Source organism: Struthio camelus, chromosome 4, assembly GCF_040807025.1.
Source record: "Struthio camelus isolate bStrCam1 chromosome 4, bStrCam1.hap1, whole genome shotgun sequence".
Classification (NCBI taxonomy): domain Eukaryota; kingdom Metazoa; phylum Chordata; class Aves; order Struthioniformes; family Struthionidae; genus Struthio; species Struthio camelus.
This window is the reverse complement of record NC_090945.1, coordinates 24216912-24244663: the sequence shown is the minus strand read 5'-3', so window position 1 is coordinate 24244663 and position 27752 is coordinate 24216912. Positions and strand designations below refer to the sequence as shown.

The window sequence follows — 27752 nt, the reverse complement described above, 5'->3', positions numbered from 1 at the left end:
GGAGCTCTGAGAAGGAATGGCAAAGCTTTTGCCACTTATATAATGCCTCACTATTTTGACTCAGTGGCTGATGTCCACTTGTGGTTACATGTAGCAAAAATCTGTTGCTGAAAGATAGGCTATATAAATGAATTAAGAGTTTTGTGATGAGGTCCCAGATTTTCAAATACACTGCAGCTTAGCTAACTTCACAGTTGAGGACTCGGACCTACATGTTTTGTTATCTGAAACTAGCACCTTCCTAGGTATGCTGACAGATAATGTACTGCTAAGAGAAAGCTCAGAAAGCTGAGCTGTAATTTCAGTTTTGAAGGTGTGTCTAAATGAGGCACGCTTTGGAGATTTTATCTGGGCAACCTGGATTATATTCAGTGGCTGTAATACATCCGAGACTGCACTGCATGAATAGCGCTGCCAGTTGAGGGGCTTTTATCGCTGCTAAATTGATGTTAAAGATGCAGATTAGAAACAATGACAAAGACCTAGCTATTTTCAGGACCACTGGCAGAGAGGCAGCAGAGAAAGAGCACTGAGCTTGATGGCATCTTGAGAATGGTCTCTTCGTTGTACTTAAGTGAGCTTCACCTCAGAGGCACTGTGGCACAGTGAAGATCCTGGTCTGCTCACCTCCACGCGGTTTCTCAGAGCTTTTGGACTAATGTCCCCCTGGGACTTGTGCCCTCTTCTGTATATGCTTCTCCTCTGCATAAGGGAGCTAAGGAAGGAGTAAAGACCAGATTGCTCTAACCTCTTGACTGTCCTGCTGTGTATGATCACTGCAGTTTATTCCTGGACTGGGGTAAACCTCTTCTCATCAGAATTAAAACTGCACTAGTACAGTAAATTAGTAGAGTTGACTAGGAATGATCTTCAACTACTCATTGCTGTAACTTCAGCCCAGTTGGACTTAATCTCTGCAGACTGAAATATATGTGTTGGTTTTATTTACTTTGTTTTTCTAAGACTGAAAACAGGTTTCAGCAGCACCGATACCCTTCTCACGCTTCCCTCGCAAACATTTGTGCTCTAAATATGCATACTGAGGAAAAGGGAGAGAAGGTACTTACCTAGTTCAGGTGCTTTGCTTAGCACAAATGCATATGCCCAAAATTTGCTGACAGGTCCATTGTAAAAGCTCTGATCACACACTGACTGCTTCAGGCCTTTGGTCATCAAAATGTACAGCATGTAAGCACCAGTTCGAACAGCACCGAATATACTTTAAAATACAACGAGAAAATGAAGAAAGTTCAGTAGGCACGTCACATCTGCATGTCATTGTTTCAAATCTTTATGACAAAAAAAGTCATAAATGTACTGAAGTAGTAACAGTTTGAGCCAGCCTTAAAACTGGAGTAACTCCACCGGTTTCTAGGAAGTTATTCTGAATTCATATTTGTAAATTGGACTGCAATAGTATGCCCGGGTGAAAGTCTGGAACAGTAACATCAGTGTTTCGGGTTTCATTACTATAGGAATGATTCTTCAGTTGTCAGGAGCAATTGGGGATATCAACTGCAGCTGAGAATAACTTGCAGATTTTTGATGTTGATGGCTGGAGGATTACAAGAAATGAGTTAATAAAGAGTTGTCACCAACATAATTGGGACCAATTCCCTCTTCTGAGATCCTCAGTTTTCTCTTGTCTCTCTCCATGCTTGTTGCGCCCACAAGAGCTCTGAGCAGACAGCAGCCCAGGTAGGACACACAGACTTTCATGGGGAACTTAATTTAGGGCTGGAGTTTCAGATGGCAGTGCTTTTGGTGTGGGTACTGTGTGTTTTATCTCTTAGCAAGTCCCTGCTAACAGAGGAACTGACTAGTTGAACTCAGCCATAATAAGCACTGATTCACCCTGGCCTCAAGGAGAGATGCAAGGCACTGGTGTTCTTATCTCCCCTCTAACTGCTCTGTGCTCCTGACCTACTCATGGGGCCTCTGTTTCCTGCTCTGTCTTGATGTTTTTCATGACAATCTCATAGCAGCAAGCAAACCCAGCCACCTAAAATTGATACAGGCAGATTCATGTGGACAATGCAAGCTGCCGTTTATGCAAGGTAAGTGAAATAAGGAATAGTTCATGTAAAGCTGTAGATTCTCTATCACTTCTCCTTGCCTTGTTAAACCTGTATCTTTTAAAAAAAAGTGTGTTCAAATCATCAAGGCAGCCTCAAAAGTTGAGGCCTATGGCAGTTTTTATGGCACTTGGTCAGACTAGCTATTTCAAGTGAGCCTGCTTAGCTTCAAAACTGTTGATAAATGTTTTTATGTTATTTGCATAAAGTTTTTAGCTTTCCAGACTTGCAGCACTGGTATATCCAATCAAACCTGACTAGTGCTAAAGAGCAATGCACTTTCCTTGCTCCTGCCCACTGGAGGCAGCTCTGTAATAGAGTGGAGTGCCGCACTGCTCTGGTGGTCTTTGAGCTTTACCAGGAGCATCACATTTGGGGCTCTAAAACCTCATCACCCATGAGGAGAAGTGTTGGCTCCTGTGCTGTTACGTTTTGATGCCTGAGGTTTGATCATTCCATCACGAAATTCATACAGCAACACAGAACACTGTTTGGGTCTCCTAACAGTCTGCTATTATTAGCTGCTATTTGCATTGTGGTATTTGCTCATGGGCTCTACTGCCAGATGAGCCCTCATGTGCTATATGCAAACCAAAAGGACTGTCATTCTGGGGTATATGTTTATGGAGTTTAAGGAGTTTAGATGAGGCTGCATTTCCCATTAGCACTGCCCAAAGCAAGGCATATATTCCCGGATTTAGGCAAGACAGCAGTTGTAGTCGCTCACATATACATTTTGGATTCATCCATCCCCACAAAGAAAAGAAAAACTGCAGTATTCTTAGCATCTGTACAGCCTACAATGCATCTTTTCCACCTAGGACTCTCCTCTCCCAGAAGTGCTCTCTCAGCATGCTTTTCTCATGTCTTTCTGGGACTGCTCCTTTTAACTTGGCCGAAACTGGCTGCCAAAGCCTGCAGTAGGTGTTGTGAAACTAGGTGTAACTTGTTCTGTGTCCTCTCTCTCGCATTTAACACATGCTTTGTGTTCTCAGGAGTTGCATGTCTCACTCCCAAGATGACAGGTGATTCTGACAGAGATGTGATCTGATCACTTCCTGAGGCACTGAACTCCTCAACCTGGCCAGAACAGGCTGCTTCTTGCCCTTGTGTTTTGGGTGGTGGCAAAACTGGATGGAAGAAGATCAGGCAGAATATCCAATGATGCTCAGTCAGTAATCTAGTTCTCCCATTAGCAAATACCTCAGTGCTGACATTAAAATAGGAAAAAAAGAGGACGTTTTAAATTATGAAATCAAATAGCTGCCAGCAATATGCCTTTCCTCATGCAGAAATGGTATTGCTCTTTTAAAATATCATATATTATTAAAGTTTTAAAACCAAAGAGGATTCTGTGCCATGAACACAAGCTCAGATGAGACGAGCACTGGTTTACACAACAGGCAGAACGTTGACTTAACTGTAAGTGATTCAGTGTGGCAACCCATGGATTTAGTCTGGAATGATAACCGAGCTGAAGAGTATTTGCCTTCTGGGCATTACAGTTTCACTTTGCTCACCTTCAAATTATGAGGATGTAATTCTTCTTCTCTTTCTGTTTTGCTACTACTGCAGAGCTCTCCCTAGAGTGCACCCACACCCACCCCCCCACACCCACACACCCACCCCCCCCCCACACAGGCGTGAGTCAGACTAATTTGAAATTTTATCAGTAAAAAAAACTACATTCTGGCATAATTCACAAGAAAAGGTTTGATAAATAAAGAAGATGGCAAACTGAAAAGAACAAATTGAATTATTTAAATACATGCCTTAAACAGGTAGCTGTGTATGAGATGTGCTGCATGCCAAAACACTATCTTGCCAATAAACACTCGCCACCTGAGACACAGAACATTTAACGCATGCCTGCAAATATGCTTTGGACCCAGAAAGACAGACCTGCTTTTTGTGCCTCTGCCACTTATCTCATTTGTTCTGTAAGGTAAGCTCAACCAACAAATTTCTATCTTGCAAAGACATGGTGTGCTGCAGAGTGATGACACTGCTTGCTCAGTAAATCACTTCTGCTTCATTTCGTCCTTGCCCTGCTCTGTGCTGTAGCTATTGTGAAGTATTGAAATGAACTGCTTACCAAAGCAGTCTGTCTAGTGGGAACCATCCACAGGGATTTTAGAAGTAAGGTAGCAGTGAATTACTGTACAATTACAGCCTTTTGCAACTAGAGAGACTGATCAGAAATGCACTGCACCGGCTAATGCCGCTTTCTCATCTATTCAGACTCTAAATGCCCTACATGCTTTTCCCTTCAGGCAGTGACTTCTCTGGTAGACTAACCAATGTCCAGTTGCTATTTCAATGCCCATATTATGATCAACATTTATCAGTGAGTGCAATAAAACTGATACTAAGCTTATTTTCATATGAGGGTCTTAAGACACATCATATTTATGGATGAGGAACATGAGACTTTTGAAAGGGCAGCGTTTTAGAAGAAGGGAAACTGATGCACAGGGAGCTAACTGATGTTACAGAGGAAGACAGAGGTAGGTACTAGCAGCTGAATCCTATTTACTGCTTAAAGCTTCCTCCATGCTGCCTAGCAGAAGGAAGTGAAGCCCTTGTTTCTGAAAAGCCTGAAAGGAAAGGAAGTAGTTCAAGACTTCGGTTGCAACCTAGACAACGTGGTACAGGCTCAGCTCTTACTGACAGCAAGAAGGGTAGTGTCTGTTTTTGCCAGGGTTGTTGTCTAGGCAGATACATCGCTGCCCATGGTCACTGACTCTTCTGGACATCCCAGCCCAGGATCAACACTGCAGACCTGGGCAGAGAATGTGCCTTCCACATTAAAAAAAAAAAAAGAAAGAAAGAAAGTCAGGCCTGCATACACCTCCCAGCGATGACATTACTGAGTTCTGTAATATCCTGCTTGGAATATTTCTTACCCATTTTAATATTCTACTTTCATATCTAGAACTCTTCTCAGCACCACTTTTCAGCATAGAATGATGGACCCATTCCAGCACAGGCTATAGCAACATTGCCTCAAAAATTTTAGCGCTGTGATAACCACACAGCAGAAATTCTTTGCTGTTTTTTTTTTTTTAAGCACAACTAACTAAACAGACCGAACAAACTAAACTGGCTTTGTGTCTGCAGAACTAGGTAAAGATGGCATCAGATGGAAGCTAGTACAGTTCTGAATACAAGTGAGGGGGGAAAAAAATGTTAGCTACAGGTTACAAGTTCAAAGTGGGATATCTTTAATTTTTAAAGCATCCCATCATGCGTCATAAATTGTGCATGCAGGACACCACCAGAGAGCAGCAGGGAGCCCACAGACTGTGAGGCCACCCTAGTCCGCGTGAATGTAGGGAAATACAAGCATTTCAAGCAGCGCTTTCATTACTCAAAGGCACAGGTTGTTTCACACTGGCACCAAACACAGGAGCTCAGCTGGTTTGACCAGTCTCTGAGGTGTCAGACTACCCCTTATTCACAGGTGTGTTGGGGCAAGTAAGGCACTGAGCCCATTAAGCACCTGGTTGTGGCGCTCCCAAGGTGTCCAGTTCCAGCCCTAAACCCAGAGGGCCTGGTTGGAAGAATTAAGAAATTTTAATTCTGCTTCAGCCTATTTATGTAGCAATTCAAAGGAGCCTGAGCAGGTGAGTCAGTGCGTGCCTGCTGCGCTCACCGAAGCCGCGGAGAGTGGGCTGTCCCCTCTGAAGTCCAAATCGAACAAACTCTGGGCGCGGGACAGTAATCATTCCCCACTGAGCTCAACGTGCTTGCAGAGTTACAAACTTCAGTCTGCAGCCTTCTTTGCTATATCACTAATAAGAGAAAAAAGGCAGGCAGGTTTTTTTCTTTTTAGCACGCAAAATATTGACAGAGGAAGCACTCTGAATTAGCAAGAAATGCTTAAATGTCAGGAGCTAAAGAACGTGGAACTTTCTAAACCTTCTTTTGTGCTAAATCAAATTTCATTCACCTTTAAGGTTCATTCAACTCATTGGTCATATCGCGTTTCCTTTCTGCTGCTACAGAGCTTGTTTCTTAACAAAATAAAATGGCCTTTCTGTGCCCTGCTGATTTAAAGCCTGCAGTCCTTATAAAAGAGCAACAAGTTGTAGTACTAGTGATGCGGAACACGAGCACTTGCTTCGCTAATGCCTCGCAGAGCGACAGGTCAGAACGGCAGGACGTTCTGAAAACGTGCTTCAAGACAGCAGTTACTGTGAAAAGACAATAGAACGTTTCTGGGCTTAGCTGAGCCACCGAAATCCCATAAAACGTGAACAGATACTGGAAAAAAATGTGCAGAGAAAGCATCTGTAAGAAAACAACTCTCTGAAAGACGTGTCTAGTAAACAAATGCAGCTGAAGCTACCTTTGTTAGATAGCTCTTAACTCCCCAGTGGGGAATTGCTTCTGAATCTGAATTAGTAAAGAAACTCGGAGGTCATGATATTACAAGCGCTATGTGCCAAGGTGGGCGCATCTCCATGTAAAGGATCTACTTGTCTCACATCTTACAGCCCTGTTTGCTTGTTGTCTGTGTTCTTTGATTAGTTCCTAAAATCAAGTTTGTAAAAAAAAAAAAAAAAGCTCACAACATCAGGGGTAGGGTTTTTTTTAATAGTTCTTTGAGAGTATTTATAGAGCTTTTCTTTTCCAGCTGGTAAGCGCAAGCTTCTTTCAGATCATTCTTACCTTCCATAGTCTCGTGAAACATGGCCCCAGAGCACCAGGGGATCAGTGATAGGTACCAGACAGATGACACAGTTGTTGCCTGAAATTAAGGCAGGAGATAGTTCTATCATCTCCCACAAAAACCTGCTTTGGCCATGTTAGAAAGAACCATAGTTTTGGCTGACTCAAAAAACCCACAGAGGCCCCTCCTCAGGATGCAAACATTGCAGGGGCCACTTGTCTTGCAAACCATCAGGAGAGCTTTCTCCCAGCTTGCCATGCAATTATTTTTACCTAGGCTGACTTCAGATAAAGCGGCAGACTAGTGCTGAGAAATGGCTCTTTCCGGGGGGAGGTACACTAGGAAAATTCCTAACAAACAGGGCAGGAGTTCTGTGAACATGCATATATATGGTGATGGTAGAGTGTGCAGTCAGTTATTAAGTGTTATAAAAGGGAGCCGCTAAACTATTATCCATGTAGACGGGCAAATAGCCACTTAGATCACAATTTGTTCACTGCTTTGCTATTCCTGTAGTGATTATACTATCAAACTAGTGGGAAAAAAGAACTGTTCACCTGCTCCCAACCTAAAAATTATGCTTACATTTTTGCAGCCGTCTCAGTTCCTGCAGGAGTAGAGTATTCTGTGAAACTGTTAATTGTTGTGCTAAGAAGCAAACAACTTCAAACACAATTTTAGTAGTTAAATTAGGAGGTTTATGGGATCTGCCCTCAATTCTATTTTAAAAAATCCGCCTTTCTTCCAGTTCTCCCAGGATATGGCCATAGTGAGGATAATCTGTTTTTAAAAATTAGCCAAAACAAGGGGGATGTCCATGTTAAAGTGTTTTTTTGGGTGGTGTTAAATGAAGAAAAAGATACTCCAGCCTGGGTTGCGTTGACTAGAACTATGGATCAACAGTCTATCGATTTTTACTGGTTACTGGGCACTTAGTTAAAAGGTATTGCTTTAAAAACTTTTTGTGGCTAGACTTACCAGACTGCTCTGAGACTGGAGAAGAATCAAAAGCCTGACAATATTTGGCATTTCAAGAGTCTATCTGATAAAAAAACGACATTCATTCCATTGCAGGGAGGGGACTGCGAGATATGCCATGAAATATGAACCTTGTGACATATGGAAGCAAAGGGTGAGTGAGAAATGTATCTTCTGAACTAACTGCCTGTAAACTTATGGGTATGTTGGTATATGTTTACACTGTTTCCCACACAATTAACATGAGTCCTGCGGGCTCCCTGTTCTCAACAACAGTTGTGCAGGTGAACATAGCAAAGGGATAGCAAAACTAGCCAGAATTTGCAATTACTTTGCTACAATTTATAACACACAAGATACTTTTGCTTGTTGCCTGGCTAGATTTCCTTACAGCTGTTCCTTTTTTTGTGAAATGAGTCACAACTTACTCTTTTTTTTCTTCTTCTTTTTATTCTTTTTTTTTTCCCAATGATATGCACATTCGTCCATATCTAGCCAGCTTTGCAGAGGAAAGGCAGAAGCATTATTAATTTTGCTGGTCAATGTGCAATATGTGATGGTGAAATATAAAGCATATGCTGGATTTTCCAGATGAAATAAATCCTCCATATGAGAAAAGGAAATAATTAACCCTATGACAATTTTGATACATAGTGTTTTAGATGACTGTCCGACTAACTAAATGTTATCTCAAAAGTGAGTCCTGTCTTAGTTTACCTTGATTTTATTTAAGTGTAATTCCATTAAATCCTATGGGTTTTTTGTATTTAAACAGGTATAGGAACTATAAAGTCGCTTTAGGCTTATCTGCAGTTGCAAAAACATGATATTTTTACAGTATAATGAGAGTTAAAGAAACCAGCTACTTAATCACTAAGTACAAATGAAGCATAGACAATGACTGAAAGATACCATTTAGCTGTTGTTTAATGACCTATATGGAATTAAAAGATCTTGTTTTGATTCAAGGAGTTAGTGATGAGTTGTCGTTAAGTTAGCGCAGTATGACATGTCCTCCAATATCACATAAAAGCAACCTAGAAAAAGATCTGGCACCCAAGATCCTAAACGGTCATTTTCTTCAGAGATAAGTAAGAGCTACTGTGGATTTTCTTTTTTTTTCCTTCACATTTTAAAGTTACTTTCTAAAGTATTCTAAAATTCAAGTCTCAAACTATCTGTTTTAATTAGACTAGATCCACTGATACCTTTTAAGATAAATAGTTTATAGACATAGAAGCTGTTGTTATACTTCCTAACATTGCATTTTCATCTTTTGCACATTTGATATGTTGGCAGCATGCTTTCAGGACCTAAAAATACATAGCGATGCACAGAGATACAGCACAAGTTTACAGAGCTGCTCTGTCCTGGAAGGCAAAAAGCTGAAAATTTACTAACGTAGCCACAATGCTACATAAGAGCAATAGAAGGCTTCCATAAACTCCGTCATACTCTTGCATACTTTTGATTTCCCTTTTTTCCTGTGACATGTGTACCTAAAAACTTTACAAGCATTTTTAAAATTAAGAAAACAGTCTTTTAAGAGTACTTACATGCATCTCCTTGTTTAAACAAGGATGTAGATCTCATTTTCCTTAGATCACTTGTTTGAAATGCTGTAAGGTTTCTATATTCTTCATAATGACTAAAAAATTGTAATTAAGAGCATAATTTTCACACTTTTTGACGTATTTTTGAGTAAGAAACGTTCCTGGTCTCCTAAACTCCCTTGAAGCTTGAAATGAAAACACTCTTGTGCCCACTTGTAATTTTACTTCTGCAGATGAGGGAACATATTTGAAAATGTTCATTTTCTTCAAGAAGGTATATTTGATAACTAAGGATAAGCATTGCCTGTGGCTGTGGCTTTTCTCTGCGCTGAGCTCTAGCCCCTTTACTAAGCCTGCAGTCCTGGAGCTGCTCCACCAGTCGCTCTCCAGACAAGCTGCTGCCTCCCCTTCCTTGCTGCCAGCTGCCTGTTCCTACCACTCTGCTGCTTGCCGAGCCGTGCTCATTCGACTGTTTGCATGGCCCTGCTGTTTAACTGCACTGGTGAACAATGCAGCTAAAAAGGTCTCGCCTCTACTTCTTTTTAGCCATATTATTGCATTGCTTTCAATCACAGCACAATCACGGGAGCCACGTGAGGGTGTGCTGCACTCCAGCAGAAAAGCGAAGAATGGGGAAGGCAGGAGCCCTTTCAGCCAGCCTCGACACTGCAGATCTCATAACGTGGCACTGTGTTCAGAGCAGCTACTTTGCTGTGGGAATTCACTTAAATGGCATTTAAAACATTGGTTTGCATCTCAGTACTGAATCTTGCTTCAAATACGCTTCCTTTAGCAGGTCACAGAAAAGCCCAAGACTGACTCAAAGCACAGAAGTACAATAAAAATGTGGTTAAGAATGGTGCAGGAACAGTAACAAAGCTGTATTAAATACCATCCTAGTTACGTACTCACATCTGCACTGCTCTGAATAGTAGAATGGGGTGCTTCTAAAACATACTGGGACGAATAGTTATCATCTCTGCCCGGGCACTAGAACACCAAGGACTTAACATGCCCCCACCAGCAAAAACTTCTTTCTCGCCTCTCCCTGCCCAGCTGCTTCTCAGCCTTTGCCCTTCCCACCCCTTGATGGGGCACGAAGAGTGGACAGGTTTGGCCGCTTGCCCGCAGGGTCCCGTGCCCTCTTTGAAGGTAACAGAGCCCCCCAAGAGGGGAGGCCAAGCCACAGCAATGTTAAAAAAAGAAAAAAAGAAAGGAAAGGAGGAGGTGAGCAGCACCACATGCCCTTCTCAGTGTGCCACTCACTTATCCTAAAACCTAGCAGTCAGCAGGACGGGAAGTGCATTACAACAGGGTTCTCCAGTTTTCAGTACCACGTGTGTGAGCAAAGGCTGTGCTGAGCTCTGCAGTTTTCCTCATTGTTTTTGGCAGAAGAATTTTCTCTGCATGCGTTCATGCATGCTTTGAGGTTTGGGTTCAGTCCTATCAAAATCTCAACCCAAAAGCTGAGAGAATTCCCATTCCATCTCTAAAAAGATCCCAACACTAAACTAAACACACAAACCGTGCCTTTCAGACCATCCTAGGGCGTCTGATCCAGATCTCTCATTTGGGTTTTTATTTGGGAGCATAACCTCAAGCCAGGCCAGTTCAGAGTGATTTAAAAATTGTGCAAATATCCTGCATGGCTCTAAGAAATAATATATCATTTGTGCAGGCTTATATATCCATAAGCAAATGCATACACGCCTGGGTGGTTATTACTTTCCTGTGTGATGAATTATTGGGAGAGAAATGAGGCACATGAAAGTGACTGTTTGCTCTACAGTTTTCAAGTCACGGCAAGTACAATACTGCTTGCACTGGTCTTTTTTTCCCCTTTGCAATAAGTCCTCCAAAGCGGGGCCAGTGCCTGCAGTGCTCCTCTTCTCCCCCTTAGGGGCTCCCCGGCCTCCCGCACCCTCCTGACACTGCAGATGCCGACACAGGGCCCGGCGCTGTGCTACCGCTCTGGTCAGTCCTTCCCTCGCGTCCACGGATTTCCTCATCACAATTCACCTGGCTCCCCAAACCATTTCTTTATCCTTTGTATTGACAAAACTGGGGTAGGGGGGGAAGGCTTAACCTATTTCCTTCCCTCACACCCGGGACCTCATTAAGCACAAACAAACAATGACATCTCTGCAGGGACGTGGATCGATGGACACTGTCATCTGGTGATTTTAATCACATCAATACCACAACAGAGTAAAAGCTGTCTTCTTCTCTCTTGCTAAAGTGGCAAGGCTCAACACCTCTGCCAATTGCTGCAGCTACCGCTTGGAGCGCTTATTTATGTGTGGATTAAAAAAAAAAAAATCTACCACAGCTATTTTCTTCCAGTCTCTCCTCACTTTACCCGAACTCCCTCTCCACGAAATGCAATTTGATGCTCCAAACCTGCACTCTTTATGACTGGGATTAGCTGCATTCAGACAATCCTGAGGAGCAGAGCACAAAAATAATCAATAAAGTGAAGCTTTGTGAGCTAGCGGAAGGACCTGCAACACTTAAAAAGAATAGCAGGAAAAAAAATGCCAGGAGTATAGTCTTGCAAGCAGTCTTTACAACAGGTGAGATAACTGATGGAGGTAAAAGGGGTTATACTTGCCGGGAGAGTCCCTTATATAGAGCACTCAGTGGTTTTACAAGGCCCATCAGGTTTTGGAAAAGTAAAAAAATAAAGAGCACTCTCCAGGCTGAAGGCCAGCAGTACTCCATTGCCATGCTAGAAACATGAAAGAAAAACATAATTTGCTTGCAGGGACACCAGTGTAACCATATGCTGCTGAAGACATGTAACTCTGCTTTCCAGGAATGGGAAATAATTTTTCAACTCTATCCACTCTTCTTAGCTTCTCATTTAACTTACAAAGAGCCAATTACAAACCAATCAATACTAATCACATATCATCAGTTCTTGCTGTCCTCAATTTGCTGTTACCTGAAGTTACGCCCTGATTATCTGGCACATGGGAGGTAGAAACTTGGAGGAACAATATTTATTGAGGAAAACCATCATTTCACAAGCAATAACTCACTTGTCCATCACAAAATAATAATTGGCCTTTTTTTGCAGCTGAAGATCCCCAGCACCCTCTGAAAGCTGTATACTCAGCAAGATATTTTTCTGCCAAGAAATATTTCTGTCAGCAAGTGTGGACTGTGGATAAATTACGGAAAAAAAAAAAAAAAATTGAATTTTCAGCTTAAGCCCTGCGTTTGGCGTGAAATCTCATAAGAATTAAGCAATCCGTTTAAGGATTTCTAAAGGAGCCCATGAGGGATTCATAAGCACAGTGTAACTCGTAAGTAACTCTTAATGAAGGCTTCAGGGGCATTTGAACTTGTTCCTGTGTCATTATGAAATTATTCTCAGCATCCAACATTATCTCAAGAAAATTTTAGAATAACTGTAATATTCCTGTGATTTAAATGATAATCCAAAAAAGTGGCATATCTATTTCTGCAGGATAATTTAAAGATTCTTACAGGATCAAATGTATCAAATTGGTAGAGTAACTGTCATGCAGAGCATTGAAATGTATGTATTCAGGAGTTTGAAATTATCCTAGGCAAATAAAGCCAAAAAGTAATAAAGTAAAAGATTTAGAAGAGAATCAAACCAACCAATGGAGTTAGCAATCGCTAACGCTGTAAAACAGACAGATAACAAATTAAGCAAAATCTAAGTTGCAGGGAAAGACTAGCATTTGACAGAATAAAGAAGGCTTAAAGAAGCTAAAAGTTATAATACTGCTGTAATGAGCTGCTGAGATCCATAAATGCAACGGTAATTACAGGCCTGGAGACATTGATCTTCCTTTCCGCTGAGCCCTCACTGCAGCAGTTCTCCTACAAGCTCCTAGAGAGGTTCAGATCGCAGGACTTTGCCTGCACCTGGTGAATAACAAATACGGCTGTGATCGAGTGGCAACCTAGACAAGAGGCTGAACGGCACCAGCGTGAGGAAGCACTGCTCTTCAGAAGAAGAGTTAAACTTGTAGCGTGTCGGTAGCTTCACTAACCTATGGCTCTGCACGCTTGTTCACAGGTGGATTTGGTGGGTCATACAAGTTAAGAGCTCTGAGCATTATATTCCCATTACATCCAGTAGACATCATCTGTTGGGGCCTTTCTGTTCCACAGGGGCTTTCTCCCCCTCCCTCCTGCATCTGAGAGGACCTTTTACCAGACATGTGAACCATGTGCTGAGGCTGAGTAAAACGCAGAAGTGCTGCCATGGAGGGAGACAGATGGCATGTCTGATTTCTTTCGAATTACCTACTTGCTCTCTAGCGCGGTTCCCTTCCTAAGCTACCAGACAGATGTTCTTCATTCCTCAAATATATCTTTCAGACTGCTCTCCGGGTAAAATGGAGAGGAAAAGTCTACTCCCACTGCGCCATGTTTGGAAAATGACTTTCATGCTGACTGGTGACCTACAAAGTCCCACAGGCTGGGACAGGAAGATTTGATGAGTGAGGTATAATTCAAAGTGCCAAAAAGACTGGGGAGAGAAGAGGGGTAAAAGTAGTGCAACAGCGGGTTTCCAAATAAACTCACTTTGCTAAGTTGTTCAGTTTTCCAGCAACAAAAACAAACGAGCAAGCAAACAAATAAGCAACACAAAACAACAAAAAAGAACTTTTTCATGGAAGGAGATTCTGGTAGGAATTTTTCAGCCAGCCCTACCCATACCCCCTGCAAACCAGCACAAATCCAGGTTTCACAGGGAAACTTTGATTTACTTTTTATATGGCCTGATTAACCTCTCAGTGAAATTAATTTACAATCAGAATTACTCTGACAGACACAACAGAGTCCACAATGGTAACAGCAGAGCGAATGAAAAGATGAGTTTTCAGGAGAGGATGAGCACATCATTTTGTCATATGGCACCAGCAATTGCTATAATTCTGGGAATAAAGGTATTTGTCATGGGACGTTCTTTTCAGTTACAATAAATAAGGTATATATTGGAGATATATCTTCTTGACAGGACTACAATTGCTTTAAGTCCATATACTTTTATCACCTCTATACCTGTTTTTCTAATGCCAGCTTGTATTTGTTTTTCACTTTATAAATTCTCCATGCATAGCACTATCTGCATTTTCCTATTGGGACTACAGTATACCTTTTAGAAAGGAATTGTTCTTCTTAAACTGTTTTGTCTCATGCAATGGCTTTTTGTCTTCTCTCCAAGCATTCTGAATTTCTGCTGTTCACCCAATTTCCCACTTTTACTCCAAAATGATAATTAAGAAAAGTTTCCAATATTCTATTATATAAGAGTAAGTACATAAAGATGAATGCAGTTCTATTGAAAGAAATGGTTAAGTAGGTATATGTTAAGCACTTTACTAACCAGGGCTCTGAAAAAACAGTCATGTTGAGAATATGCATTAGTGCATTACAAACACAGGGCATGCTTTCCACTAAATTCTTATGTTTCTAAGTTCATAAGAGAGAAGATAAATAATTCACCGTAAATGCTACTTACTAATGTTAATGCTATTTGGCAAATATTCCTCTTTCATTAACTCTTTTTCTCTTTGAAGGTACTTTCAGAACCCTTATAAAAATTCAGAGTATATTAAGATTTTTGACGGGCTGCTCAGCAACATATCGAAGTAAGTTGTTTTTTAACCTCCTTGACAAGACCCTGTGAATGGCAGATTTTGAGATAGGACGTAAATTTGAATCAATTTTCACCGATTTTCATACTTAAAAGCATCATAACTTGAATATATTTCAGAGTCACAAACCAAGCAATTGAAATCCTTTTTTAAAACTTATGTTCAGTCCTTTCCATTCTGTTCAGCTGAGGACAGAGTTTTCGATATGAAGATTTGTCTACGGTTATCTTGTTGGGAGCTCTCTGCAGAACAATTGCATACCTTTCCGTAAGAGGCTGTTGTGCTTGCAGTAACAAATACTGTAATTATAGCAATCTCATAAAAGAAAAGTGAGTCATATTCTTCCAGTGAGACCTTGTAGTTTTGTCTTTCAAATATAAGACATATTGCTGTTGGGATACTTTGCTTTCCAGGCTCCTGTAGTTTTGCAGTGTATGTGGCAAACAGATAGCGACCTATCAGCTACATTTGATAGCATTTCTTCTACTTTGAGAGAAAGTTTCCAAGGAAGAATCACTTTTAGAAACTCCTGTATTGTCATTAATTAATTTTGCACCATTACTCCAAAGCATAGCTGAATTAGGATTAGAGTCCAAATGAGGTCAAATGATGAGAGTAATGCTGTGACTGTGTGGTTGTTTGGCTAGACAAAAAGAAATCACTCTTCTCACTCCATCAGTTTCGGTCAGGCTTCGCCTCTCTCTGCAAATGCCTAAATCCCATGGGTTATTTTAGCTTCTTCCTCTCATGTATCGACACAGTAATATTCCTTAGGGAAGACAACGCTTTACTATTATTAGTTACAGCCAGCACCCTGATTCTTCTGTTGGCAATACTTTAAGGATGGAGATTGAGTGAAAATGGTGCCATGCTGTTGTCTTGTGCGAAGACAAGGCAATCAAATACATGTTTAAGCTCCTTGATAGCAATGCTACCCATACAGAGGCTGCAAGGCTGACAAAAGGAATTACAAAAATCCAGCTGAGATGTAATGAAAACAAGAATTAATGACTTCATATCCTTCTGTGAGAGTCCTGTTCTCAGCTTTGCTGATTCCCAGAGGTGCCAGCATGATGCTTTTGATATACTGTAACCAAAAATTTCTTTGGTGTCAATGATGACCCTAACCTGATTTTCAAAGTGGCATGGAATATAGAACTGGTAACTCAAATTAGTTGTGTTTTCCCAGATTTTAACCCCTGGAAATCTTTAGAAATGCAGGGCTGACTATTACCTGGATGTGTAGGTGAATCACCACTTGGGGTCTTATGAGACTGAAAAGTAAACTTTTGTGTCAGCCTCCTAATGATGGATTCCCACCAACGGGGAGCAGCGCACGTTCCAGGGCTGCGCCCACTGGACCTCAGCGCAGAGCTGGGCTGAGTGCAAACACCCACCTCCCTTCATTAAAGTGCATAAAATGAAGGAAAAAGACTGAAATCATTTCAGACAACAACAAATCTTCAGTGCTTGAATCAGGTCAACAAGCCTGCCAGGAAAGAAACAAAAAAAAAAAACCCAAACTAATTTCTTAGCAAAAGAATTTTTAAAAATCATAGTTTCATAGTGGTTTCAGAATGAAAAGAAAAATTTGCTGTTGTCGCTCTTATAAAAATTTTCACTGAGAAGTGATAAACTTATTTCTGAGACAAAATGTTTCAAAATAGAAGATGCTTCCAAAGGGAAATGCAGCTGCTTTTCTGTCTCAGAAATCCTGCTGGCTGCCAGTATTGACATAAAATTCACTCTTGACCGAACTCCTGAATTCTCAGCAAGCTCAGTAGGGTGGAGTAGCTGTTTTGTGTATTTATAAGCACGGCAAGTTTCCTGCTGTAGCTGCTACCACATTTAAATGATCTTGGCAAGAAAAAGCCATACGGGATACATTTTGAAGAAGGACCATGTCATTGCCTGGCAGACAATTTTCTTTTTTTTAAGTTTGGAACACATTTTTTCAGCGTCGCTAAGTGTTACTATTTCTGAGGATACTCAAAGCAGGTAAAATGGCAAGACTTCTAGGAGAGAGGTAGACAAGGACTCCAAAAAAATGGCTCACACTGACCTTGAGACAGAATACTGAAGGATCTCTGGGCAGATATTTCCTCCTCAGTACAATCACTTAAGGCAGATAAATACATTACTTAGAATTTCCAAAAGCTATAGTAAAAGTCATAGAATTTCAACAGACCAGAAAACTAAAGAGGAAGTCTTTTTAAAGTTAAGGAGTGTTTTCCTGGAGCTGTAGTAAGTCTAAAGGCAGAACAACAGCTTCTAAATCTATCCAAATTGTCCTTCAGAGGAAGCAGAAATGTCTTTCTGGCCAAATATATGTAAATTAAACACCTACTTATGTGAGGAGTCAGAAAAAAAATAATAATTCAAGTTAGCTGGAAAGTTTACAGCATCCAAAGTCTACTACAACTGGCTGAGAGAGTCAGTCAGGCCGGGAAGGACTGATGGCCCCAGAAAAGGCCCCTGGGAGTGAAGCACCAGGAAGCAGACGTTACAATTAACACTTTCTATAAGCTCAGGTTTTAATAAATGTTCTGCATTTCCACTGTTTTCCAGTCAAGAGGTCAGGGGGTTTTTCTGTTTGTTTATTTGTTTTATATGAGATTGCGTATTACTGTAAAAGCTGCTGAAGACTCATGCTCAACCTTACTGTAAGATTCTGGGTCATCTTCTCCCCTCCGTGCTTCACTCCTACGCATATTCAGTCGGATGCCCAGAAGAGCGCATCTCTTACATTTCTCCTAGTGCTGTCAATCCATAAAAAGCCCCTGTACTCAGATACCAAATGCAGGTATATAGTTTCCTGAAAATGGAAAGAAAGTTCTGTACCTTGGGGTGTTCTTGCCATAAATGTAAAGCTCTGGTTTTCTAAATGCAGCCATATATTTTTCACAATTCAGTGCTCCCCACTAGCAAGTCCAGCAACTTAAAAGCTCAGTGTTTCCATTTCTCACATTTGTGTCCTTCTGTCTCCTTTCCACCCCTGTTGTCTCATTTTCCAATGTACGGTGTTTAAGGAATGTCAGTGGAGCTGCGATATTTAAGTTGAAGGAGGAAGCAAATACTAAAATCACAAATCCCTTGAAGACTGCACTCTTCTGGCAACTGCTTCGCATCTGTACAAACAGAGCTCAGCTCAAGCGCCTGTACTGCGGGGCACAGGGAGAGGTGGGCGCTGCGGTAGGTTCATCCTGGCAACTTGTAGCTTCAAAAACATGAAGTCCACATTTTAGGTTTCACCTGGAGTCTAAGCTGCTAATGAGGGTCACACATTAGATATTTCATATGACTGTGTTGCGAAAAGCCACTTAGCAAGTAACGCACATGTTGATTTTGGTCTGAGTGTTTTCAGCCCATCTAGACAGCACTTCCTCAGTGCAGTGTATATTCCTGCTGTTTGTTGATTAGTACATTGCTTACGATTTTGGGAGGAGATGAAAAAAACCCAAACCCACACTGTGAATTACAGCCACAGACCCATCTCGGGTAATGTGATTTTAGAAAACATCCTAGTGACCTTCTGCAAAGGACAGTTCTGAAATCATGCTACTTTTGCTCAGAACAGGAATTAAACTACAACTAACTGCTTTACATGTCAGCTAGTTTCTAGTGACTATGTTTTGTTGAAAGTGTAATAATAGTATGCATTTTAGGACCCAGCTGGCTACAAATCACTTTACAAACTGATACACAAAAGAAATGCCATCTAGTAACCAATTCAACAGTTGCTGTAATTCAGCTGTTTCTGGAATGAAAGATGGCAATTGCTTTCAGGACCTTAACAGCACAATGAAACTATGTTAGACAGATAGCAAGAAACATAGCACCAAATGGAACTGGAGGGAAATTATAAATATTCACAATGTTAAAACTTGCTCTCAGATTTATCCAAAATTCTCCAAGTTTTGTCTGCACTAAGATGATTTATTTTTTAAGGAAACTATGAACTATTAAAATCGAGCCAATATAGCCTAAAGTTTTACTGTTAGCATGTCCTGGCTGGATGAGACAACTTAAAAATACAATTTGTTTTCCATTGCTGGAGTTTTAGTGTGATAGAACTGTTTTGGAGAAAAAAGAAAAAGAACAAGAGAAAACAAACTTCTGCATTCCTGTTTATTTCACCCCATAGAAACTCTCAGCTCAAACTATTCCTGTCCTGTTAAAAATCACCCACCATTCACTGCTGCTCAGTCAGCAAATCTGCATTACGTACTTGTGAACTAATATAATCAGTAATAATTTTACTGATATGATAAAAAGATACAGGTGTATGTGTTTGATATTAGCTTACAAATTGTTTCCCTAGTGTAGAGTGAACTTTAACTATAAAATCCTCAATTCTGTGCACTCACTGTTATTGGTAACTTGTGTCAGTATTCTGTGTGTTTGCAGAGGGCTATTATTATAAGCATTTGTTCATTTGTTTGCTTATCTTCAGCCTCATTAAAAATGAGTATATTAAGCAGATAAAATGAAATTCAGGTCAGTCGGTTTTATTCCTGACTTCAGAAACTATACAGAATCTGAACCTGGCCTTCCCTATGCTCAGTGACATAGGGGCAACACAACACTAGTGAGTTGTGCACCACAGAGAGAAACAGCCTTTCCCTGTGGATCCAGCCTTCTGCTATATTCACAAGCTCTTTGCGATGGAATAACCTACACTCAGATTCTGATCTCATTTACTGTGGCCTAATCTACCTGTCACTGAGGTAGTTACTCTAGGTTTACTTCACTGTAATGAAAATCAGAGTCTTGACTAAATGTTCCATATATACACCCATATAAATGTAATACAAACTAGTAAGAGAGAACAAGCCTAACATCTTAATGGGATTATTTCCATTTGTAGCTTGCCTGGTAAATTTGTTGCAATGATATTATGTGCTTTCTCTCATTTCCTCATTTTACTTTCACCTTTGCTATTCAAGAAAGTTATTAATTTCTCTCCTCTTCAAATGTCATAGGATCTGGCAAGTCAAAGAGGACCATTTCAGGGGTTCAACCCTGAATGACAGAACTAAAGAAATGCCACTTCTGGATGAGCTTTTGGTCATATTAGCACTCTTGTTATGGCTGAAGAACCTCAAACCCTTTCCACAGACTATTGCCAAAAGCTCTTGGTGCAAAGAAAGGCCTACCTGAAGACGGCAAGGCTCAGGGACCAGAGCACTAGTGGTTTCCTCAGTTCAAATTTTGCTCGTTTGTTCATTAGGTGCCGACCACCAAATATAAAGGCAGCATACAGAGCTGAAAATAGGAATGATTTCTTCCTGCAAAACAAAAACAAAAACCAGCTGTTAAATATTTCATTAGTATTCGTTACATAGCAGAATCACATCTGTATGTAACTGTCAAGTGCTTTTGAAAGGAAACTCTTCTGAAGACGTTCCTGCAGCCTAGCAGAGGTTATTGTTATTGTATATACCTACATCCCTGTGCGTAGGTCCAGATCCGGGTACTCTTACTGCAGGCAAAACTGACCTTGGGGAAGCTGTTCCTTAAAATGAACAGCAATATTTGGCTCCCCTTCTTTCCCAATTTATAAACACTGACCTTCTGTGAAGAACAGAACAGCTGTTGCAAAGCCCATGTGGGTCCTTGGCCTAGACACACTTCTAAAAGCAACACGTGGCTGACAGTTGGACCAACTGATTGGGTTTTGTGGCTTATTCACCATTTTTGTATCATATATTATTTCCTGCAGGCTCCTTGCTAACTGGTAATTTTGTTTCCCATTATTTCCTCAAAGATGACTTTTAAATATCTTCAGCATTGCAACACAATATGAAGACACTCATAAAAAGCTGAGAGCCAGCAACTAGAGGTCAATAGCTGTATTATGCAGCAATCATACTGTGTGGAACTGCCCTGTTGTAAGTCCCTTTTTGCAAGTGCCAGTTCCCTCTGCATAGGAAATCCAATGAACTTGCTGAAAAGGTCAAGCATTGCTCTGTTAAGGAACTTCAATGGCACTGTTAGAATTGCAGGCTTCATTTTTAGAACTGCCTGATTGTAGTTCAGCTCAGCAATGATCAGCAAGCCTATGAACTCTGGTATAATAAGTCATTGTAAATCAACCATTACAGGTCAAAAATAGATTCAGTCTGGGATCCCTTCCCACATATCATAATATTACACTGGTTAATACTTAATGATGCACAACATTAATGGTGGCCTAACTGGGTGTGTATATATTTAGGAACAGATTTTTCTCTACAGAATCTATTTTTACATATACGGGTATTAGTGGACTATCTAAGAAAAGTTGTAGCATTGTATTTGTTCCTGTATTAGAACAAAGAAAGCACGTGCAGCCTTCAGTGGAGATAAATAACTTTTGTATAAGGATGAAAGCTAAGTAGCAGTATCAGTCCAAAAGACAAACACAAACATAGGTGATCTAATTGTGGTGGCAATGTTTATTACCTCAGGGTTTTGAAAACCATGAAGTCTGAGCCCTTAACTGTCTCCTACTAAAGAAAAAAACATTCATTTTCACTTTTGTGTTCTTAACTTCTGCAGTCAGGAAAGAGATATAAATTGCCACATTTAACAACACGGTTGCAGTTTAGCTCGGCTGCAGGTTGGTAAATGCTTGCTAACCAGTTTGGCAGCTGCGAACCACTGCGAACTTGCTCATACTGAACCATGTAACTGTTAAGATTTATGAGTTGCAGGCCAGGAGAAGACCTTCAGCATGGGGTACCAGGCAAGGACAGGATTGCATTCCCATCTCCTTCCTTCTCCAGAGCCTCCAGCATCGATGTGCAGAGCAGCCTGTCTCCAGCCCGGACGCGAGAGCAGGGAGCCAGCTCATGGGCTGCCCCGGCCACCGCGGGAGAACAGCAAACAGTGAGCAATGCGAGAGAGCCCGACTTGCCTGCTTCTCCCCCTGGCTAAGGGCTGTGTAGTCAGAGTCTGTCATCAGGCAGGCAGAAGAGACTTCAAATAATGATTCAGCTTCAGTTCCAGTTCAAAAAAAAAAAAAATCAGTTATGCATTCAGGTCTGTGCTCAGTTTGACTCTTCCTCCTGGGCAAGACACCCTGTATATTTACACCAAATGACAGTTCGTTCTTGTTCTTCTTACTGAAATCACTCTTTTGAGTTCAGTCAGTCTAAAGAGGTTAATTGTAGTAAGAGGTCAACATTAAACTGATTATACTACATTATACTACATAGTATACTGTATACATTACTACAAGAGGGATGCAATACTACTCTCTCTATATAGTAATTATACTACATTCAACATTACACTTATTAGAGGAGATAATTTTTAGGTCACTTTTAACAGCTTTGTTTGGCATGATTTGCAATGACAGTAATGGTTATTCCAGCTGTATTCAGCTTTGTATTGGTGGTGGCAGACATGAGACCATCTGACTGCACTCATGCCGTGAATCGCAGAGAGCAGCTGCTAGCAGTGTTAGGCAAGGAGGCATGCAATACTACTCTCTCCTATCAGAGGTGAGCACAATACTGCATAAAAACGAGGGTGATTTTGAAAGTGTATCTCTTTTTTGACAAGTTCTGACAACTTCCTCATAACTTTCACTTTTTGCATCCAAAGGCCTTTGAATTTTCTTCTCTTTGCAGCATAATAATGGTTAAAAGGATAGTTCAGATGATGTAGTTATAAAGGGGCAGCAGAGGTTTGTACTCTTAAGATGCTCTGTCTATTAGATTGGTATTAACCAGCTTCCTACCAGTGTTTTTATGATGGCTTTTATGAAAGGTTCATGACTACGGTCTGGTTCCTAATGACTGACGATACAAAGCAGTGGTAATCTGACAGCATTCACTTTTATCTGACATAGTTTTAGCCAAAGGAGTCTAGTACGAAATGAGCATTTTTAAAGATAAGAGTTTTGGAGTAGTTCTAAAGCATAGTGACTTTTCTTTACTATTATTTGAGGAGAAACTAAATACAACAGCACAACCACAAAATAATGTATCTTGAAACTAAAAAATCCCCCTAAGTAATTCAGTAGCAAAGACTCACATCCAATAACTTCAGCGTCAACACATTCATATGTTTGTCTTCCATTCTGTTCTGCAGGGTAACACAGTAGACATAAAGACAAGGCTGCCAAATCCTCCACATCTTTCTGGCATTTCTGTTTCTCACAGTTGTCTCCCACCTTCCTACATTTTCAGACTTCAACGACTAAGTACTATCTATACTGAATACAACACTATGTTGTGCTGCAGAAATTTGCCAGCTCTTTTGCCCAAAAAGGGAGGCAGGGGAAATTTCTAGAGAACCAGGAAAATGCTCTGCTCAGTCTGGGGTTACTACAGAAAAGGACAACAGAGTTTGGGGCTAAGGGCTGAAAATCTCAGAAACCGGAGAGCTGAGGTGGCCTTATCATGAAGGGAGGGGACAGGCAAAAGCAGCTGACGACGAGGGGAAAACAGAGAAGAAAGGATGAATGGTAGCTATGGGAGGCTGAGAGCTATGAGAGCCATGAAGCTAGGACTACGTGGAAGAGAAGGAGCCTTGAAGTGTAAGAGTAGGAAGACAAGAAGTACAAAGCAGGGGGGTGGGGGGAAAAGATATTAAAAGAGGGCTAGGTCGAAAAAATAAATACTTCAGTGCCTTAATTCTGCATTACTCCAACACTGTAATAAAAAGCAATGGCTCAGCTGCGGTTTCGTGACAGAACTGTCCAAACTCATGAGCAACTGCTTGTTTCCTTTTGCAACACATAGAGCATGAGAAGTTTTTGTTCCATCCACAACTAGGACCTCATATATAGGAGAGACAAGGCATTGATTTTCCCCCAAGTTCTGCTTAAACATCATTAGGACCTTGAAAGAAGTTATTCCTCTAATTAAGCCCCTGAAGGGTTGCTTCTTGTGCACATGGGCACCCCAACAGACTCAAACTACCTACACAGAAGGTAGAGTTTTGGTCACCCTCTTATAGAAATCCTATAGCAGGAATAGGCAGTACTATCACGGTCACAGTCTGTGGCATCTGATTCTCCCTTTGCACTGTGTAAACCAAAGAGGGGTGTTGTGTCTATCCGAGGTGGACAAGGTTTGGGCCCTGGTGTGCATTTTAGAAGATTAAATCCCTTATTAGGTCTAGCCCTAAAGTAGTGGAAAGGAGACAAGAAAAAAAAAAGAAAAAGAAAAGATTAAGAATTGAGAAGAGGGAAGCAGAAAATTGAGAAGGAAAGATGGAAAAAATCCATCCTACCAGAAAGAAAGCTTCTTGTCCTCCACAGGCAGGAAGTCTTACCCAGGGAAGGTCATTCAGGCACCAAGAAGTGGCAAGGAGAGATCAGCCATCTGGCTTCAGGCAGGAAAAAGACGCAGAGAAACAGACAACAAAGTAACGAAAGAAGGCAATGGTAAACAGAAAGGTAGGGAGCATGAAAACCTGTCTTCCCTCCCAGAAATATATAATTCATAAAATACCGAATGTATAAAAATTACCACAGCATTCTAAAATTACAGACCAAAACCTTACAGTGAGCCTCATGCAAAACAGTGCAAGACATTCTGGCATCTCTGATGTAACGTGAAATAGCCCTGAATACTGCAGTGCCTCTGAAGGAGGTGTTTTCAGCCCATATGCACTGTTGTAATTTTTTCCCCCTGAAAATAGCAGCCTGAGTCATTATTGTAGAGTTCTCTATGTTAATGACTAAACTTATAGAGATATAATGTATAATATAAAGTTTAATATTTCCATAGGAATTTATTTAATTGTTAAGGAAAAAACTTACAGATATTCACAAAGGGCAACCTTTGCATAGGTCTTTTAACTCTCCCATACTATGTGATAAAGGATTATCTCCATAACGGCACTCTATAGGAACAGTGAAAAACTGGAGGAGTGTTATCTATCTCTAGTTACATTCCACAAATTTTTAGAGACTTTTTTTATCAAGATGTATTTACTTTCCATACGCTGAGCTCATTCTTAAACTCATTAGCACCTCTGCATATGCTATTAAGGGAGCAGAGCAGGTGAAGAAAAGCACCGCAGTTGCCAGAGGAGAATGCTTCTGTCAAGGAAACAGGCAATTTCAGGCTCCTGATGTTTTTCTTTTGGCATCTTTCATCATTGTTTCATTTCACTCTAGAAAAATGTAGATTTTACTGAGAAAAGGAAAAGGAAGAACGAGGATGCTCAGTAAGATGAAAGATAAGATACTTTTTCTACAGGTTTCTCCCAGCTTTCAACAGGAAACAACAGCCAATTGTGTTTACAATTGAAACACCGAACTTAAGACTCTAATTTAAACGCTTTGTCCCAAACCCAGGTAAATAACACAGCATATCCATGTCTGCATGTTTCACAAGCATTTTACAAGCAGTGGCTGGTAGTCCTGGCAAAGTTACTTTCTCTCTGATGCTTACTTCAAAATCACACATTCTGTATGCATAAAAAAAGTGTGAAAACGCTTCACAGTCTCTCAGTGTTGCTACTTCTGAAATACTGTCAAAGCAAACCTTTCTCTCTCTTCCCAGATACAATGACAAAACCACCAAGAAGAGATCCAATATGTGGATATGACAGATCTGCATATGAAAACATGACCTATCCTGCTGGATTTGATCAGCATTTTTATAATTCTTTCCTGTTGACCATAGTAGCCTTAATAATTGAGAAAGAGGGAAATGTAAAAGAGGAAGATCAATCTGATACATGTAGTCTGATGTACAGCTGATACAGCTACGTATCCCTTGACATTTCTATTTAGAGCAGCAGCAACGAACGTCACGCACAGAGACACGGGGAGGTGACTCACCGATGACGTCCTTTCACGTAACAGGCTATCAGAGCGAGAGAGAGAGTAAACAGGGGTATCTTTCATACGGATCGTCTGACCCCAGGTTTCTAAAGCCTGCCTTTCAGAGCCCGCTCAGAGCTTCAGCATCTTTGCAACAGACCGTTTGTGACAGATACAGAGCCGGGGCTCTCCTCCGAGGTCGGGGTAGCTCTCCCAGCACCCTTCTCTGTGCTGGCAGCAAGCAGAGCAAAGCAGAGCCCGTGCCCCTGAATCAAGTCCCTGACAGGGCCTGCTATTCCCCTGCCTCTGCCCTTTCACTGGGTGCCTGCTCTCATCACCACGTTCATGCCATTATTATAGTAACTGCATTATTGTTCTAATTCCTCAAGCCAAGCGCTCGGTCTTGCCAAATATTCTCAGGCAGTATTCTGGCACAAAGAGCAGGAGCGGGCTGTCGTACTGAAATTTAGGAAGTTTCAGCAGTAGAGAGGAGGGCTTGAGGACATACAGAAAGACTTAGAAGAATCTGAGGACTGGAGTCACCGAAACGCAGTCAGGTTTAATGAGAACAAAATATAAAGCTCAGAGGCTGTCACGGGGACTTCTGTGTCACAGCGACTGTCATGGTTTTGAATGACTTGTGTCATTTTGAGGCTTGGGGGGGGGGGCACCCCTGCTCTCAGGATGAGCACCGTGAGTGCCTACAGTTTACTCGAGGCTAGAAGCAGCCCAAGTCCTCCAGTAGCCTGTGTGCATCGGCACCATTTCTGGGGAGCCCGGGTCTGGCACTGCCTCTCAGCACCACATTCACCCCGGCGTCACATTCAAGCAGACTCAGGAGCAGGAAAATGCTCCCAGGTCATGCCATTGGCAGGGTAGGCAAAAGCCATAAAATTACAGAGCAGAGAAATAAGTGCAAGGCAGTGTAAATGCCCAGTGGAAGATGTCCTGCAGCTCCCTGATGATTGTATTTGTTTCGTTTAAACATGTTTACCAGTAGTTCATCATGGTCATGATTGTAGAATATGAGTGTTACAGAATATTAGCCATAAACTAAGATGTATGCAGCCAGGGAAGAAAACAACAACAGCATTTTTTTTCCTGCTTTCTCTTTGTAGTGGGAAAATGTAAGAGAAGGGAAAAGGGGAAAAAGTGAAGTTAAAATTCAAGGACTTTTTTTTTTTTAAGATAGAAGAGGAAAATACAAGTCTGAAGAATATGAAGTCCATTGTTCTTTATGGACCTCATACACACTTAATGGAACACACCATATACGCTTAAAAATCTATAAGCTACAACCCCAATTATAAGCATGAGAGAAAATTGCCCCTCACATTGAAAGCACTTCAGAAAACAAAGCTAAAACCCTCAAAAACCTTGGATTTTGTAACCAGCTTGCCAAAAACTTGTTCCCACTGAAGGCAGATCAGCTCCATCTCTGGCTCTGACCCAGATTTCCTCCACTTTAAAATTATGTTTAAAATGATGACCCACCCAGTGGCGATGGTAGACAATAGCGTGCTTGCAGTGACGAAAGCCATCCCTGCGTTTTTATCTAGCCAGCGCAGCCAGCAATGGAAGTAACAGCCTGTCGGGCTGCATTTCTGGGGATGAGCGCCCCGTGCCAGCTCCCACCTGGCTGGCCCAGGCATGTTTGTTCAGCCCCTGCCAGAGCCTGCGCTGGAGCCCGTGCTGCCCCATCTCTGGGGCCCACGCGGGTGGGAGCATGCCGTGTAGCAGTAAGAGGGGACTTCCATTCCCCCATCACCGATATTAATCATAAGTAACAAGTATTTTTGCACAAAACTTAAATCACTAGAGTGAAGAGTTGAATCTGGGCCCAGAATACTTGTAGGAACCTACTGACAAAGTGACAACCATCACTGGCCCTGTTAAAAGCCTTCAGAGCAGCTGTAGTCACAGAAACATCCTCTCTGCTGGGCGTCTGTTAAATCCATCTGTATCGTTTTGATAACAACCTAATTCTTACACTAAGATTTACAGTTAGAAGAGGTGATAGAAGCAGGGTGTCCCGTTGGAGCCACTATGGGTTTCTCCAGG

General features: G+C 41.3%; 1 protein-coding gene across 5 annotated transcripts in view; it reads right to left on the bottom strand.

Annotated features, from left to right (window-relative positions):
- Positions 1-27752, bottom strand: part of ELOVL6 (ELOVL fatty acid elongase 6) — a 77545-nt gene that overhangs the window by 5533 nt on the left and 44260 nt on the right. For all 5 annotated transcript variants that reach the window (XM_068941867.1, XM_068941868.1, XM_068941872.1 and 2 more), the window contains 2 exons: positions 20080-20211; positions 1068-1219 (listed from right to left, as the gene is read on the bottom strand). In XM_068941867.1, coding sequence (XP_068797968.1) covers positions 1068-1219; positions 20080-20211 — 284 coding nt within the window. The remainder of the gene's footprint in view (positions 1-1067; positions 1220-20079; positions 20212-27752) is intronic.